We start from the raw sequence: 19,481 nt of genomic DNA on the forward strand, positions 1-19,481 counted from the left end.
TTTTCAACACCACTCCTTACCGGGCCAAAAAAAAAAAAATGTGCCCCATAAAATTAAATTACCTCCTCGAAACTGACTTCTCTAATAAATTACAACATTAAATACAGTAAAATTGAAATTACTACAAAACAATCCCAGCCCTGCCCCCACCAGAGGTAACCCTCCTGTCATTGGTAGAATTTCAGTTCAGTTCAGTCACTCAGTCATGTCCGACTCTTTGCGACCCCATGAACTGCAGCACGCCAGGCCTCCCTGTCCATTACCAACTCCCGGAGTTCACCCAAACTCATGTCCATCAAGTCCGTGATGCCATCCAGCCATCTCATCCTCTGTCGTCCCCTTCTCCTCCTGCCCCCAATCCCTCCCAGCATCAGGGTCTTTTCCAATGAGTCAACTCTTCGCATGAGGTGGCCAAAGTATTGGAGTTTCAGCTTCAACATCAGTCCTTCCAATGAACACCTAGGACTGATCTCCTTTAGGATGGACTGGTTGGATCTCCTTGCAGTCCAAGGGACTCTCAACAGTCTTTTCCAACACCACAGTTCAAAAGCATCAATTCTTTGGTGCTCAGTTTTCTTCACAGTCCAACTCTCACATCCATACATGACCACTGGAAAAACCATAGCCTTGACTAGATGGACCTTTGTTGGCAGAGTAATATCTCTGCTTTTCAATATACTATCTACGTTGGTCATAACTTTCCTTCCAAGGAGTAAGCATCTTTTAATTTCATGGCTGCAGTCACCACCTGCACTGCTTTTGAAGCCCCAAAAAATAAAGTCTGACACTGTTTCCACTGTTTCCCCATCTATTTCCCATGAAGTGATGGGACCTGATGCCATGATCTTAGTTTTTTGAAGGTTGAGCTTTAAGCCAACTTTTTCACTCTCCTCCTTCACTGTCATCAAGAGGCTTTTTAGTTCCTCTTCACTTTCTGCCATAAGGGTGGTGTCATCTGCATATCTGTCCGTCTTCAATGGAGTCCTCCACTAGTTCTGGGGTCCAAAACCAAAGAGAGGTGAAGAAAATGTAAAAACTGTAAAAGACATGACAGAACAATTAATGGCCAGGAAAATTAATCAGAACTTTGAGAAAATTAGAACTACAGTTTAAAGAAATAAATGTTTTAGCCATTTACTAAAGGCTAAATTTAAAGAATGCAAATGTTTTTTACTTTGCAGAAGGTTACCCATTGTTTTCAGTTTCTCCGAAGTACGGATCAGAAGGAAATAATTAATTAGCATTGTAATGAGTTTGTAAGGTGGTAGCTCTTAAGTATTAACTCTGACAATCACTAAAATTGTCTGTATTTTCACTAACTGATGGACTCTAAATAGGGTTTTAAAATAGAGTTGGAAATCATAAACACATTGTTGACTAAATATTCTGTACTAAGAACTAGTTTCTTTAGGTGTAAAATACTAAGGAGAGGAGGACTCTACAATCCACTTAAAAGACTGACCAAAGATATACAAAGGTAGAGACAATTCATGAACCGCAAGTTGACATTACAAATTGTGTGGCTAATCTTAACAAGTAAGACAAGGAAAGGCACAATTATCATGAAGTTATATAAAGGTAAATTGTTCAGTTTGGTCTGAAAGGCAGGGGTCAAATATAAGAAGAGGTCCATGATGGAAGTATTATTTTGGCAATGGTTGTACAGGATGGACTAAAGAGAAAAGTACAAACTAATACTAATCTTAATAATACAGAACTACAGTTGCTAGATACTGTCTTTAATATTTCCATATATTAACATGCTAAATCTTCACAATAATGCAATAAGGCCGACACTGTCATCATCTCATTTGACAGAGGAGGAAAGTGAAGCATTTAAATGTCTGATATTTGCAGTAAGTTTCCTGCAGAGCAACCCCCATGGAAGTTAATAAAAGTAAAACATATTTCATTATCGAAGCAGATACTATTGTTGAGAGAAGAACACTCACAAGAAAGTGAAAGTTGCTCATACCTGTCAGACTCTTTGTGACGGCATGGACTGTATGCTGCTGCTAAGTCGCTTCAGTCGTGTCCGATTCTGTAGGACCCCATAGACGGCAGCCCACCAGGCTCCCCCGTCCCTGGGATTCTCCAGGCAAGTACACTAGAGTGGGTTGCCATTTCCTTCTCCAGTGCAAGAAAGTGAAAAGTGAAAGTGAAGTCGCTCAGTCATGTCTGACTCTTCACGACCCTATGGACTGGAGCCTACCAGGCTCCTCCATCCATGGGATTTTCCAGTCCATGAAATTCTCCAGGCCATAATACTGGAGTGGGTAGCCGTTCTTTCTTGATGGGATCTTCCCAATCCAGGAATCGAATCCAGGTCTCCCACATTGCAGGAGGATTCTTTACCAGCTGAGCCACCAGGTAACCCCAAGGATACTGGAGTGGGTAGCCTATCGCTTCTCCAGCGATCTTCTGGACCCGGAAGCGAACAGGGATCTCCTGCATTGCAGGTGGATTCTTTACCAGCTGAGCTACCAGGGAAGCCATACAAATACTAAAAATATTGTTTTTCAACGTTTTTATTATGGAAAAAAAATCAAACTATAAAGTAGAAATAGTATAATGACCATGCACCTCCGCCAATCTTGATTCCTCTACTGTACCTTCAATCATTATCCATCTACCCTTCCTTATTTTGGAGTAAATCATGGACATTTTATCACTTCAGCATCACTAAATCTTTCAGCATGTTATCTCCAAAAAATAAACGCTGTTTTTCCTTCTAAACATAACAATAATATCCTAATATTTTAAAATTACAATTTTTTCATGTAAAATATTAATTTCAATAATATACCTCACTTTAACACTTACTGGGGGCTTGCCTGGTGATTCAGTCGATAAAAATCTGTCTGCAATGCAGGAGATGTGGGTTCGATCCCTGAGTCAGGAGGATCCCCTGGAGAAAGGAATAGCAACCCGCTCTAGTATTCTTGCCTGGGAAAAATGGACAGACTTGCCATGTATTAGTATTACACACCCACATTTGGTGGTGGTAGTTTAGCCGCTAAGTCGTGTCTGACTCTTGCGACCCCATGAACTCTATCCCGACTGAGCCACCAGGGAAGCCCCACTTCCCCGTTTACTAGTTCAACTGCTTTTTTTCTTTCCCTTTTTTCACTCTTACTAAAAGGAAAGTCCATCTCTATTCAGTTACTCAAAGCCCTGCCATAGGCTTTCCCGGGACAGCGCCCCGCAGCGGTAGGGCCTGCTCTCCGGCTCCTACAAGCCTGGTCCTAACCATTTCCCAGGTGGGCATGGGGCTCGGGACCGGAAGCAGCTAAGCGTGGGCTCAGTTCCCCAGCCCAGCGACCCCGGCCCCGCCCCCTCCCCGGTTGCCTAGGCGACGAGGGGCCGCAGGGCTGAGGCGGGATCATGGCGACGTTTGTGGGGACGACACCCGGGGGAACGACTCCCGCGGGAATGACTTCGGCGGGAACCACACCCGAGTCGGAGGTACGCCGTCTCTGCCCGGTACCCGCAACCCCCGAGCGCCCGACCTCTCCCGCGGGCCTAGGCTGTTCCCTCGGAGGCGCCCCATGCCCGAGTTGGGTGCTCGGCCCCGAGTGGGTGCGACGCCCAGGCGGCGCGAGCTCTCAGGGAGTGAAGGGGGATCCCCAAGCCACCGTCCCGCGCTCCCCTTGCCCTGTCGACCGACGCCCCTCCGTGCCCCCGAGTGTAAACTAAAAATCCCTCCATTGGACGGTTCTTTGCCCAAAAGGCCTCACAAATACGCGCTTTTCCTAGGATTCTCTACTTAAAAGGGAATTTTGAAAAATTTAAGTGAGAGCGTCTCCTTTGTAAATGACTACTAATTCTCTTCAGATATCACAGTTCTGTTGCTCAAAAGATGTCATGGAATAATTACTCTTCATTGATAGTGGATTGATGAATATTTGAAGGCCAATGTTTCCCGTATTATTTTACTATTTCTCTAAATAAGTAAATAGTTGATAGATCGGACAAAGGAGGAACGCCTAGAAAATCAACCTTCCGGTTATGGCTGAGTTGCTCATTAGCACCTTGTCTTTAGGAAAAGAATTTAACATTCTTAGGCCTCCAGTGGTTTCCTGTGCAAAATAAAGATTTCTTCTCCGGCCCCTCACAGCACTAATTCTCAATAATAAATGGGTTCTAAGTAACTGGGATTACTCAGAAGCTTTGTATCCTGAGATTTTAATTAAAAATATTTGCCAGATACTACTAAGAAATGTTTAAATCTTCACATACTGAGTCAATCATGTTATTCTAAGAAGTTTTTTCTTCAGCTTTTTTAAGACTCTGAAGGTGAATAATAATGTTATAATTAACATTGCTGGGTTGAACTCACTTATTAGTCTAAATAGCATTTATTTATTTTTTGTACAGAAGACGTGTATGAGCTGCAGTTTTATAAATGAGGATACACAGAGCCAGTAATACAGTGCCTTGCCCAGAGATATGCAAGTCATTCCCTACGGGTTCTTCCCAATACTGTATGCAGACCACTAAAGCTGCTGACTCTCCTATGAACCTTTTGAAATTAGCATACATTAAAAATACATTTTAATGTGATAAACTGGTTACTAAGCCAGTTACTCCCTTGTGATCTATAATGTAAGTAATACAGTTTCAAAAGTGGCATAGGAAATTTCCCAATTAAATCATGGTATATAAATATATACAAAAACTTTCTTGTGAGAATATACCCAGTACTTATCCATGTATCAATAATAGAAATATCCTTTATAAGTAACTGATAATTTGGAATTAATGAACCTGCACTTCAAAAAAAAAAAAAAAAAAGAAATACCCCTTAATTTTTTTTAAGATGCAAAAAAAAAAAACAAACCACCAAACTGTGTTCCAGGGTGAAGGGTAATCACTTTTTATAAAGGATAAGTGAAACTAATGAACCAGTTACAGACCTTAGGTGATTGTCTGCCATCTTAGCACAGTCACTGAGCTCTTTTGTTTAACTTCTTGGAGGAGCAGCAGGTATTCCTCATGGCAGTCAATTTGGGATATGCTTAGTCTTTTAGTTAGTAACATACTGAAAAAGTAAAGTTGGAATTTGGACTCACTTAACTGTTCATTTGCTAAGATTAACAGTCTGCATCTTGGAGGGTTCATTCTAAAACCAGAGTTCCTGTAGTTCATGGAGAAGACAGTTGATCCTTAGTGTTGTGTCATTCATTAGAATAAGTCCTGCCTGCCACCCATTTACCCCACTCCAGTATTCTTGCCTGGAAAATCCCATGGACGGAGGAGCCTGGTGGGCTGCAGTCCATGGGGCCACTAAGAGTGGGACATGACTGAGCGACTTCACTTTCACTTTTCACTTTCATGCATTGGAGAAGGAAATGGCAACCCACTCCAGTGTTCTTGCCTGGAGAATCCCAGGGATGGGGTAGCCTGGTGGGCTGCCATCTATGGGGTCGCACAGAGTCGGACATGACTTAGCAGCAGCAGCCACCCATTTGTGTCCACTGTGGGTTTCAGGGGTTAGATGGAAAAGATAGCAAAAATCTCTCTTGGTATCTCTATTCTCAAGGCTACTTCTTTTCAGTTAGGTATTGAAAGGTTCTTGTAAGGTGAGATTCTTTCCAGAGTTGATCCCTGGAAACCTAGTATTATAGCATTATTTCTCAATAATTTGTACCCAAATTGACTTAGCCAGTGGACCATTCAGTCATCTGAGCCAAACAGTAGTGAAATATTTTTTTTTTTTTTGCCAAGTTTGTTGGAAATAAAGCATACGCTTTCAATAGTCTGAGGTTTCCCACTTGTTTGTTGTCATTACCTAAAATTAAAACAACCAGTTTTCTCAATCATATAGTAGGCACTCAATAAAATTTGAGTAATTGGAATTATAGAGGGTTTGAGGTATGCCAGGTATAATAGTTATCATAGATCGAACTCTATAAGATAACCTTGAACAAGCAGACATGAGATATGGCTCCAGAAAAATATTTTTATGTAACATAAACTTACATAAACTTTCTTGCCAACTTTCTGCATTTAATAGTACAGTTTCTTTAGTAACATGGGAATAAATGCCTCTTGCGTAAGGCTAAAGTTTTGGGAGAGAAACATTTAAATGCAGAAAACCAGAGAAATGATGACAATCTGAAAATAAATATTTGCTACTTAAAGATCTGTAAGTGAAAGGAGTTTATAAATGCTTATAAGTTAATTTGTACGTGAGTGTGTAAATTCAGTTCCTAAACTGACTTTCTTAATATCTTCAAAAACACTGTTTGGGACATGTAATCATTCAAGTATTAATAGTATAATTAAAAGGGACTATATTCCAACTCTGGAGAAGGCAATGGCAACCCACTCCAGTACTCTTGCCTGGAAAATCCCACGGACGGAGGAGCCTGGTAGGCTGCAGTCCGTGGGGTCGCAAAGAGTCAGACACGAATGAGTGGCTTCACTTTCACTTTTCACTTTCCTGCATTGGAGAAGGACATGGCAACCCACTCCAGTGTTCCTGGGCTGCTGTCTATGGGATCACACTGAGTCGGACACGACTGAAGCGACTTAGCAGCAGCAGCAGCAGCATACTTCAACTCACATCAGAGACGTAAAAGAAAAAGTAAATCATTGTTTCCCAGTTGGCCTTCCCAGGTGGCTCAGTGGTAAAGAATCCGCCTGTAATGTGGGAGACACGGTTCAATCCTTGGGTTAGGAACATCTCCTTGAGGAGGACATGGCCACCCACTCCAGTATTCTTGTGTGGAAAATCCCATGGACAGAGGAGCCTGGCAGGCTACGGTCAGTGGGGTCTCACAGAGTTGAATGTGACAGAAGTAACTTGGCACACATGCATGGGCTTTGAAAACAGCCCACCCCATTACTGGCAGGTCGGAGAGAAACACTTGGGGCCAACTTGAGCACCAAGATGATCAGGTTCCTACAACTGGAATATCATTCAAGAGGGATTTATTGAAGCCATTCACACTACATGATATAGATAGTATAGGACAATGGACAGGATGCCAAAAAGTTGCTCAAAAATACTGTTGAGAAAATAGTACTCAGTCAGTTCAGTTCAGTTCAGTTGCTCAGTCATGTCCGACTCTTTGCGACCCCATGGACTGCAGCACATTAGTCCTCCCTGTCCATCGCCAACTCCTGAAGTTTACCCAAACTCATGTCCATCGAGTCAGTGATGCCATCCAACCATCTCATCCTCTGTCGTCCCCTTCTCCTCCTGCTTTCAATCTTTCCCAGCATCAGGGTCTTTTCGAATGAGTCAGTTCTTCACATCAGGTGGCCAAAGTATTGGGGTTTCAGATTTAGCATCAGTCTTTCCAATGAATGGAGAAGGCAATGGCACCCCATTCCAGTACTCTTGCCTGGAAAATCCCATGGATGGAGCAGCCTGGTAGGCTGCGGTCCATGGGGTCGCTAAGAGTCAGACACGACTGAGCGACTTCCCTTTCACTTTTCACTTCCATGCATTGGAGAAGGAAATGGCAACCCACTCCAGCGTTCTTGCCCGGAGAATCCCAGGGGCGGGGGAGCCTGGTGGGCTGACATCTATGGGGTTGCACAGAGTTGGACACGACTGAAGTGACTTAGCAGCAGCAGCAGCTTCCAATGAAGTGAATATATAGTATCATTATTTGTCAAACACTTAGAACCTCTGGAAATACTGATAGTGGGTGTGGAGGTGTTCACAGATGTTTGGTCTTCTAGTAAGTCTTTCATCTTACTATTGAGTTTAGTAAGTCCTTCATCTTACTATTAAGTCTTCCAATTTGCTATCTTATTCCTATCTATTTCCTGCTTCTCCCTACTCTGTTCTTGCTTTCAGGTTGCACAAATCATCTTCAATCTTTTTCTGATATTTAAAGTTTTATTTTACTAAAGTTAGGTATCTAACAGCTAAAATTAATTTTTGATAGATGTATATTTGAAATGGGGATCTAATTTTGTTCTAGTGTGAACCATCATGCTAGTTTCATTCACTATAAATTAGCTTTTTTTTAATTCATATTTTACTGAGAGTTCTGCTGCTAAATTCTTACAAATGCATATTTATTATTTACTTATATAATCATAGTTTTATCTTTTAATTTGACTAAAAAGTACATGAGACTTGTTAACTATAATTTATCCTTGCATTTATGAAATTAACCTTATCTTGTCATAATGATAGCTTCTTATTGTTTTAGTACAATGCTGGATTCAACATTCAAAAATGTCACTTTTAAAAAATATTTTTAAAATTTTATGTATTTATTTATTTTGGTTATGCTGGGTCTTCATCGCTGTGCTCAGTCTTTCTCTAGTTGTGGTGAGTGGAGTTTCTGTAATAGTTGCCGTACATGGGCTTCTCACTGTGGTGCCTTTTCTTGCTGTGGACCACAGGTTATGGGCTTGCCAGCTTCAGAAGTTGTGATGCACAGGTTTAGTTGCCTCACAGCATATATCAGTGATGGAACCCATTTCTGCTGCATTGGCAGGCAGATTCTTAGCCACTGGACTACCAGGGAGACCCTAAGATATTTTTAAGTAGAATTTTTGCATCTGAGCTCATTAATGATTTTGACTTTAGTCACATTTCTGTGCTAGTTCAGGTTTTTGTATATAGACAATGCTGATTTCTAAAAATGAATATCTACAATCTGTAATCATTAGACTAACAGAATTTATGTGTTCTTGGTTGTTTAGTAGAACCTCAAGTGTAAAACTGTCTGGACTTGCGACCTTTTAAAAAGTAGACTTCCAGTTTAGTTCATGTTTGTCAGGTCCATTTTCTCCTTTACCCTTGGTCAAATTTATAACATATATTCCTAGAAAATCACCCATTACCTTGTAATTTTCAAATGTGTTCATTTAATGTGGCATATATTTATTTCTTCTTTAATCACCTTTCCCCAGAATTTGCCTATTTTGTTCATTATTTTAAGGAACTAGCTCTTGCTTTTACTTATCCTTCTTTCATCTACTTTTTTTTTCTTTTTTTAATTGGCTCTTTATGATGTCCAGCACTATATTGATGAGAGTGAGGCACCCTCCTTGGGTACAAAATTTAAGGGATGCTAAAAAATTCCGTAGTCAAGAGAAAAAATTTAATGTAATATTTAAAAAATTATAATAAATGCAAAAACCCATAATGGATTTAAATTCTAAATAAAGACAGAATTGTTACTACTAATTTTTCCTTTTTGCCTCAGCTCCAACATGGCTCAACACAGAGCTGATCTTAGTTCATTTATTTTCAATCTTGAAGAAAGCCTTTCAGAGTGTGGAAATGGTAAACTACTCTATGTTCTCTAAGGCTATGAAACCCCTCTTAGGCATCTTTGGTGAACTGTGCTATATATTTCTTTAGTGAACGTTTTTTAAGAATCTTTTAAGACATATCAGTGATGGATACAAAGATGCCCCCCAAAGATTAAATTCTAAAAGAAAGTTGTTATGTTCAAATGTGAAAAGTTTAGGTGACATTAGAGAAAAAATTCACAGAAAAGATTATCTGACAAAAAATAGCAGCTTACAATTTTAATGCTTCTGGAATAACAGCTAAAATCCACCAGGTGGTGGAATAAAATGAGTTACAGTGCAGTTTAGCTCACATATTCTCCTAGTCAGAGATGTAATTTTACAGAGAAAGTGATAATTACATATTTACATTTTTATTAGCCTATTCATGAATTTTCCATTGTATCTTTAATTTTTACAAATGAGAATGTATGTATTGAAAGATTAAAGATATTTAACCACCTTACATCCTTTCTAGTGCACGGCAGTGTATAAACAAACAGAAGAAAAGCTCTCATTTAAAATAGGTCCAGGAATTCAATTTAAAACAAAAGAAAACAAAAAACCAGAGGCAAACCCTCCTACAAAATGATTATCTTAATCAATCAAGTTTTAGTAGAAGAACGAGGCACTGGTATTAGACTCCTTAGCTAGAATTATTATTGTACGAAAGATTAAGATTATACTCTTTTTTACAGTTCTTATGTGACCTATTTTCTCCTATTAAAATTTTCAAGTCTGAGACAATTGATCTGAATGTCTATATATCTTTCATGTATATCTTTATTCATTTTTAATAATGATAACAATTGTGTTTGCATTAAAACATATCAAAATGATGTTTTAACATGAATCTAATTTTAGGTTTAAATGTCTTGCTGTTAAGTCACAGAATTCATCAGTATATTAAAGGCATCATGATATCTCCAAATCTACGTCCGGCTTTTCATCATGGTCCATCATCTAACAATGTCATCACAGGATGAAGATGAATTCAGACACAGGTTGATTAACAACCTGTGTTGACCTAACTAGGAACTGCAGAATTCTCAAAAAAAGATTGAATGACTGTCCCTGAGGAATTTACAACCTAATGGAATTAATAGTACAGTAATAATTATAGTTTACTGCTAATAATAAAAAATGCATGTAACTAACAAATATTTAAACAAATATATACAATATATTATGAACTAAAATACTATCCTGTCTAAAAACTGCATGCATTTAATTCAATTTATAAGCATCTGAGTGCCTACTAGGTGCAAAGTATTGTATTAGGTACTAAAATATTTTTTCCTCTTGAATTTATAATCAAATGGATGACCTAGTTTAGGTTAATCTGCTGACTCTATACTGAGTAATGGAGAAGGCAATGGCAACCCACTCCAGTACTTTTGCCTGGAAAATCCCATGGACGGAGGAGCCTGGTGGGCTGCAGTCCATGGGGTCGCTACAAGTCGGGCACAACTGAACGACTTCACTTTCACTTTTCATTTTCATGCACTGGGGAAGGAAATGGCAATCCACTCCAGTGTTCTTGCCTAGAGAATCCCAGGGATGGAGGAGCCTGGTAGGCTGCAGTCCATGGGGTCGCACAGAGTCGGACATGACTGAAGTGACTTAGCAGCAGCAGCAGATACTAAATAAAGATAGTTAATAAAATAGCATATTTTACTTTTCAATTGAATTTTTAAAAATAAAAATATAATAACCTAATAGTAAATTACAAACATTAAACTGATTATTATTTCCAGTGAGTGTTAGCTTTGCAGTTTTCTGTTCTTGAAAAAGAATAAAGAAAATTTGGGATGTAATCTTATTAACTATAGCAGAAAGTTTCCTGTTGTTCTTATTTATTGGAGTTCATTGACATGGAAGGATAAATAACTGTTTGTTGAATTAAAAACATTTGCCCCACTCTTGCCCATATCTCACAATACTTTTTAAAAATTTATTTATTTTAAAAATTTTAAAGTTTATTCAGGCTTCCCCTGGCTCAGATGGTAAAGAACCAACCTGTGATACAGGAGACCTGGGTTCTATCCCTGGGTTGGGAAAATCCCCTGTAGGAGGGCATGGCAACTCACTCCAGTATTCTTGCCTGGAGAATCCCCATGGACAGAGAAGCCTGGCAGGCTACAGTCCATGGGGTTGCAAAGAGGCAGACACAACTGAGCGACTAAGTACAGCACAGCACATAGTTGGTTTACAATATGTTGATTTCTTTTGTGCAGAGAAGTCACTCGTTATACACATATATATTATTTTTAACATTCTTTTCTATTATATTTTGTCACAGGATATTCAATATAGCTCCCTGTGCTACACAGTAGGATATTGTTTTTTATCCATTCTATATATAATAGTTTGCCTCTGCTAATCCCAAACTCCCAATTCTTCCCTCCCAACCCCTCCTCCTGTTTGGTAACCACAAGTCTGTTACCTGTATCTGTGAGACTTTTTGTTTCATAGATATATTGATTGTGTCTTATTTTAGATCCCACGTGTAAGTGATGTCATATGATATTTGTCTTTCTCTTTCCAACTTTCTTCACTTAGTATGATAATCTCTAGGTCTATCCATGTTGCTGCAAATGGAATAATTTCATTTTTTTTTATGGCTGAGGAATGGATGACTCTACATATGGACATCACCAGATGGTCAATACCAAAATCAGATTGATTATAATCTTTGCAGCCAAAGATGGAGAACCTCTATATAGTCAGCAAACACAAGACTGGGAGCTGACTCTGGCTCATATCATGAACTCCTTATTACAAAATTCAGACTTAAATTGAAGAAAGTAGGGAAAACCACTAGACCATTCAGGTATGACCTAGATCAACGCCCTTATGATTATACATGGAAAGTGACAAATAGATTCAAAGGATTAGATCTGATAGACAGTGCCTGAAGAACTATGGACAGAGGTTCATAACATTGTACAGGAGGCTGTGATCAAGACAGTCCCAAAGAAAAAGAAATGCAAAAAGGCAAAATGGCTGTCTGAGAAGGCCTTACAAATAGCTGAGAAGAGAAGTGAAAGGCAAAGGAGAAAAGAAAATATATATCCATCTGAATGCAGAGTTCCAAAGAATAGCAAGGAGAGATAAGAAAGCCTTCCTCAGTGATCAGTGCAAAGAAAGAGAGGAAAACAATAGAATGGGAAAGACTAGAGATCTCGTCAAGAAAATTAGAGATACCAAGGGAACATTTCATGCAAAGATGGGCACAGTAAAGGACAAACAGTACGGACCTAACAAAAGCAGATGTTAAGAAGAGGTGGCAAGAATACACAGAACTATACAAAAAAGATCTTCACGATCCAGATACCACGATGGTGTGATCACTCACTTAGAGACAGACATCCTGGAATGCAGAGTCAAGTGGGCCTTAGGAAGCATCACTGTGAACAAAGCTAGTGGAGGTGATGGAATTCCAGTTGAGCTATTTCAAATCCTGAAAGATGATGCCATGAAAGTGCTGCATTCAGTATGCCAGCAAATTTGGAAAACTCAGCAGTGGCCACAGGACTGGAAAAGGTCAGTTTTCATTCCAATCCCAAAGAAAGACAATGCCAAAGAATGCTCAAACTACTGCACAGTGCATTCATCTCACATACTAGCAAGGTAATGCTCAAAATTCTCCATGCTGGGCTTCAACAGTGTGTGAATTGAGAACTTCCAGATGTACAAGCTGGATTTAGAAAAGTCAGAGGAACCAGAGATCAAATTGCCAACATCCATTGGATCATAGAAAAAGCAAAAGAATTCCAGAAAAACATCTATTTCTGCTTCACTGACTATGCCAAAGCCTTTGACTGTGTGAATCATGACAAACTGGAAAATTCTTCAAGAGATGGGAATACCAGACCACCAAGCATGCCTCCTGAAAAACATCTATACAGGTCAAGAAGCAACAGTTAAAATCGAACATATAACAATGGACTGTTTCCACATTGGGAAAGGAGTAAGTCAAGGCTGTATATTGTCACCCTGTTTATTTAACTTCTATGCAGAGTACATCATGCAAAATGCCAGTCTGGATGAAGCACAAGCTGGCATCAAGATTGCCAGGAGAAATATCAATAACCTCAAATATGCAGATGACACCACCCTTATGGCAGAAAGCAGAGAAGAACTAAAGAGCCTCTTGATGAAAGTGAAAGAGGAGAATGAAAAAGCTGTCTTAAAACTCAACATTCAGAAAACTAAGATCATGGCATCCAGTCCCATCACTTCATGCCAAATAGATGGGGAAACAATGGAAACAGTGAGCGACTATTTTTTTTGGCTCCAAACTCAGCGCAGATGTTGACTGCAGCCATGAAATTAAGATGCTTGTTCCTTGAAAGAAAAGCTATGACCAACCTAGACAGCATATTAAAAAGCAGAGACATTACTTTGCCAACAAAGGTCCATCTAGTCAAAGCTGTGGTTTTTCCAGTAGTCGTGTATGGATGTGAGAGATGGACCGTAAAGAAAGCTGAGTGCTGAAGAGTGGGTGCTTTTGAACTGTGGTGTTGGAGAAGACTCTTGAGAGTCCCTTGGACTGCAAGGAGATGAAACCAATCAATCCTGAAGGAAATCATTCCTGAATATTCAATGGAAGGACTGATGCTGAAGCTGAAGCTCCAATACTTTGGCTAAGTGATGCGAAGAGTTGACTCACTGGTAAAGACCCTGATGCTGGGCAAGATTGAGGGCAGGAGGAGAAGGGGATGACAGAGGATGAGATGGTTGGATGGGATCACCGATTCAATTGACAGGAATTTGAGCAAGCCTCAGGAGTTGGTGATGGACAGGGAAGCCTTGCTGGCATGCTGTAGTCCATGGGGTTGCAAAGAGTGGGACACAACTGAACTGAACTGAATGGAGTGTATTAGTTTGCTCTTTTGGTCAGGAAGTCTTCCCGGAGAAGGGAATGGCTACCCACTTCAGTATTCTTGCTGAAAAATTCCATGGACAGAGGAGCCCAGTGGACTACAGTTCATAGGGTTATAAAGAGTTGGATACAACTGAGCATACGCTCATGGCAACTCTATTTTTAATTTTTTGAGTAACCTCCCTACTATTTACATAATGATTACACCAATTTACATTCCCACCAACCGTGTTTGAGTTACCTTTTCTCAACATCCTCTCCAGCATTTATTTGTAGACTGTTTAATGATGGCCTTTCTGACTGGTGTAAATCTCATAGTCTTTGATTTTCATGAAACTCCTGGTGTCTTACCACTTTCTCAGTCTCCTTTTCCATCCCCCATTCACAGTTCTCTTTATACTCTGGCTTTGGGCAGTTTCATTCATTCTCATACTTGCAGTGACTCCTAAACTGATATCTGTAAAGTTGACCTTGTGACTCTACCATTTCTAATTAATCTCTAAACATTTCTTGCTATTCATATTCCACCTAAAATTCAACCACTGAAACCAAACTCATCATCTTGCCTTCTTAAAACTAGTGTCATCTTCTAAATCTCTTATTTCTTTTGTTGTAATAAGAGTGTTTGTGTGTTAGTTGCTTGGTCATGTCCAACTGTCTGTGACTTCATGGACTGTGTCCGTGGAATTCTCTTGGCAAGAATATTGGAGTGGGTTGCCATTCTCTTCTTCAGGGGATCTTCCCACCCAGGAGTCAAACCCGCATCTCCCACATTGCAGGCAGATTCTTTACCATCTGAGCCATCAGGGAAGCCCAATAAGAGTGTCATATATGTTTTTATGGATTATACTCTGTACAAAAGGACTCAGCTGAGGATTGAGCAGAAGGTGGAACTATTCTGTTCACAAGTGGTCCACTTGGGTGCAGGGCTGTGTCAGACTTACATCTTTTAATACTCTACCCAGAGAGGATTCTTTTGTCTGGTTCGTGCCTGGGGGCATATTTGCTTTTGGAGGCCCTGAGTCTCATCACCTTTTTCTTCTAGTCACCTATTTCAGAAACTCAGACTCTGCATTCATTCTTTCCTCTTTTTAGTCCCCCATATATATGTTGCATTTATCCTTATCCATTTTCATGCACACTGCTAGGAGGCCAGTGCAGCCAATGCTTCATTCCTGAACTGTTCTAATAATTTTTTATTTAACTCTTCCTTTTTATCCTTGCTCTGCTCCTGTCTTTCCTTCACCCTGCTACAGATTACCCTTCATTGAAGCATAGTTTTATTTTGTCATTTCACTGCTTAAAAACTTCACAGTCCATTTCTGCCTATATTATTAAGAACAGACTCTTCAACCTGACATTCCTCCAACAGCCATGGTCCAAAATATGTATGGTGATTTGTGCAATATCTTGTGTCTTGTAATCGCTTAGTAAATATTTATTAAATTATTTAAGATCTCCTGTGATATTTTCCCAACGCCCACCTTCCACTTAGGTTCAACTTGTACCCTGTGTGTATGCTTGGCACCACTGTGAATTACTGATATTCACAGAACTGGTACCCATCTGTCCTGGATTTATCACCTTGGTGTTGCTGATCATTCACCTGGGGCACTATCCACATTCATTCTCTGAAAATCTGTTCCTCTCTTTAGACTTTCTTTGTTCTGTTCCTGTCCTTGTCCCTTCCTTCCTTTAGACTGAATGAGAGCTATTTTTTAAATTTTAATCTATTTACTTATTTTTGGCTGCGCTGGATCTTTGTTGCTTTCTGCGGGCTTTCTCTAGTTGCTGCAAGCTCAGGCCACTCTCTAGATGTGTGCACCAGCTTCTCATTGTGGTGGCTTCTCTTGTTGTGGAGCACAGGCTCTAGAGCGTGCAGGCTTCAGCAGCCGTGACATATGGGCTTAGTTGCTCTGCAGCATATGGAACCTTCTTGGACTAGGGATTGCACTTGTGTCCCCTACATTGGCAGGCAGATTCCTATCCTTAAGCCATCAGGGAGGTCCTGAATGACACCTTTATTATGGCTCACTTATAATTTTATTTTCTTGTTTTAAAGTCACCTTTGGTTTCTTCCTTCCACAAGATGTTGAGCTTCTTTTGGGTAACAAGTCTTTGTAGTCTTTGCCTCCTCTTGTACCCCAGGTTCAAAGAGGAATATATAGATATTAAAAAATGTTTGTTATTTGAAAACCATCACCCAGTTTTAAATATGCACAGAAGACAGATTGACTAACCATTCAGCTTTGTAGAAGAGATACCATTACTTTAAAATTTTTTCCTGATAGCAGTAGACAAAAGTAAGAACAGATTTTGGTATTATTAGGATTAATAGGTGAAATGTGATTGAAATAATTATTCCACTTTTTTTTGTAGAAAGATGCTGAATTCCAAGAACATGAAAAGATTCTGTCTCCAGATTTTCTTTCAGTTGCCCAGATCGCTGAAATGCTAGCAGAGGATGTAGATGGAGTTCAACAGTAAGTACTTTGATATCACAACCAAATGTGGAACAGTTCTAGTTCTGCATCTATAAATGACATAATATGTTATTACACATTTTAAACCTTTTTTCAAAATATGTGTTATTATGTTGTGCACGGATATATATATATATATATATATCTCCAGACTCTGGAACACAAAAATTCTCAAACTGACTTTTTGCACTGCTCAGCAGTCTTCTTTATGGGAGAAGTGGATTTCAAACCAACTTGTTATCTTAACACAGAATAGGGATATATTGTTAAAAGCAACCATTAGCATATGACATCTTCTTTTCTCTTTCATTTGTAAAACCGACAGTATACATAAGAACCTCTAGGTCTTCCGTCTCATCATGACAAGAGTAAGATGTATTTTCTGTAATATTAATAGTCAATACATGTATAATTTTGGTAATCCTGAATATTAGCCATCCACCTATGATTTTTATTGGATACGAAGCTATACTAAGTATTCTAATCTCATACGTTTTGTTTAAATATGGTAATATAACTGAATCTATAGGCATCAGTTCTAATACAGGTACATCTTATTTTTAAAGCCATTGATTTCTACAGTAGATCATTTACTTAGAACTCTTAGATATACTCAGATATATTCACCACACAAATGCCTAAATGGCGTTTTTAGTAACATTCATTTTAATTATCTCATTCTAATAATGGAAGCCTGATTAGTTGTAATGTATGGAGAGTGGTAATGATGTGATGATGTTCTGGACTGTAATGTTCCAGGGTAAGATTTCTGTAGGCCAGTCATCTGGATGCAAGCAGAGTGTTGTAAACCATAATGGCAAATAGAAAATGACTCTGTCAGTGGTTATCATTTGCAGATCATAATATCAAATACTACAGAATAGAGGTGATTTACAGCTGAGAAGGAAATATGACAAACTTACTGGGTGGAGGAGAAGTTTGAGAAGGGAAAGCATATTAAGAGCAGGCAAATGACACTGACAGGCCTTTTCCTGAGATGCTCTTCATCTCCACTGCCTTCAAATCCTGCTAGAAATCTTGGTGGTCTGTGATTTGGCTATACAGCTTACTATCTGCATCTTTAGAAATATGAGTCAATTAAAAATTTCATGGATATCAAGTAAGAATTTCAAGGTCATTTTACCATTTTTATAGAAACAGATACTCTTTGGGAATTCTTATTTTTTAGTGCCAGAATTAATTAGAAAATTTCATTTATTGTATTAATTTCACTGATTACTTAAGTCAACCATATTATTTTGGACTTCTAGGTAACCCCAAATGTTGTTATTGAAATGTAAAAAATAGATATTTAATACTAGGCAGATAGAGTAATATGATATAAATGACACATTTAATATAGTTTATAGTTTATAATTTAATTGTATTGAATAGTAAATAAAATATAGTTTAAAAGTAGTTAATAAATAAAATTTATTACACAAATGCTTTTTAGACTTATGTATTTCTCATCACATCTTAACTGTACTGTTTATATAACAATCTTTTTGACAATTTTTTTCAATTATTGTCTCTTTTTTGTTAAATATCTAATTTCTAAAAGTATTTTTCATCTCTAAGAGGTGAGATCTAGGAGAAAGTAAATAATTCAAGGAGTGATACAGAAGTTAGCAACATAGAAACAACCCAAGCTAAACAGCAGGTTGACCTAAAAGGTCATTCTTTCAGGATATGTCATTGACCATCTGATTAATAGAATTCACCTGAAGTAATCTCAGATTATAGGACATCAGTTTTGGATAAATGACATCAGTATTATGCCAGGAACCAATTCTTAGCAGAGTAATTTTCTTGAGATTTTTTTACATGATTTTTTTAACAGTAATCCTGAAATATTTGCAATCAGTCATTCACTTTCCATTTAAAATAGCATTATTATAAGTCAGGATTATATACCTTTCAAAATGACAGAAATATAATTGAAGTATCCTGTCACCAACTGGCAAAAGTATGCCAAAAATCATACAATCTAGGAAGCTAAGAAAATGAAAGTGTTAGTCACTCACTCCTGTCTGACTCTTTGCAACCCCATGGACTGTAGCCTGCGAGGCTCCTCTGTCCATGGAATTCTCCAGGCAAGAATATTGGAGGGGGTAGCCATTTCTTTCTCCAGGGGATCTTCTTGACCCAAGAATCAAGCCAGGTCTCCCACATTGTAGGCAGATTCTTTACCATCAGAGCCACTAGGGAAGCCCCTGCAAAGCTATAGTGAAGTGAAGTCGTTCAGTTGTGTCCGACTTTTTGCGACCCCATAGACTGTAGCCTACTGGGTTCCTCCATCCATGGGATTTTCCAGGCAAGAATACTGGAGTGGGATGCCATTTCCTTCTCCAGAAGATCTTCCAACCTAGGGATTGAACCCAGGTCTCTCGCATTGTAGGCAGATGCTTTACTGTCTGAGCCACCAGGGAAGTCCTGCAAAGCTATAAACCTACTTAAATAAATTATAGGACATCAGCACATTCCCTTACCTTTTAACATTAAAAATTTTGCTCCATAAAAGCAACCAATCAAATGAAACTTTAAAGTAATATTAAAATATATTTCTGGAATATAATTCAAGCAAGGATAAATATCTAGGTACATTTCTCATCTCCTAACTGCTGTCATTCATGTTTTCATGTAACCCTGATTTTATTTACAGATCCATGCAAATCCCTTAAAAGAGAGAAACTAAATTGAAAATAACTATTTAAACAGAAATAATGTGGAGTGATCTTTTAATAACATTTCTATAACTGGTTTCCATGAGCTGTTCAGCTCTTGCCTTAAGGCTTATTTCTCCATGTCATCATATTCAGAAAATGAAAGATTCCAATTTC

The 19,481-nt window shown here is 38.8% G+C and overlaps 1 protein-coding gene across 9 annotated transcripts in view; it reads left to right on the forward strand.

Moving 5' to 3' along the window:
• Nucleotides 1-3,272: 3,272 nt before the first annotated feature.
• The window catches only part of CABCOCO1 (ciliary associated calcium binding coiled-coil 1), a 163,749-nt gene continuing 147,540 nt past the window's right edge, over nucleotides 3,273-19,481 (forward strand). For 2 of the 9 annotated variants that reach the window (XM_055590199.1, XM_055590208.1), the window contains exons 1-2: nucleotides 3,276-3,465; nucleotides 16,535-16,638. In XM_055590199.1, coding sequence (XP_055446174.1) covers nucleotides 3,385-3,465; nucleotides 16,535-16,638 — 185 coding nt within the window. In that variant the 5' untranslated portion in view covers nucleotides 3,276-3,384. Of the gene's footprint in view, nucleotides 3,466-16,534; nucleotides 16,639-19,481 lie in introns of all 9 variants that reach the window. The other 7 variants (XM_055590168.1, XM_055590174.1, XM_055590183.1 and 4 more) reach the window with 7 other exon arrangements.

This window comes from Bubalus kerabau, chromosome 1 (assembly GCF_029407905.1).
Source record: "Bubalus kerabau isolate K-KA32 ecotype Philippines breed swamp buffalo chromosome 1, PCC_UOA_SB_1v2, whole genome shotgun sequence".
In the NCBI taxonomy this organism is placed as follows: domain Eukaryota; kingdom Metazoa; phylum Chordata; class Mammalia; order Artiodactyla; family Bovidae; genus Bubalus; species Bubalus kerabau.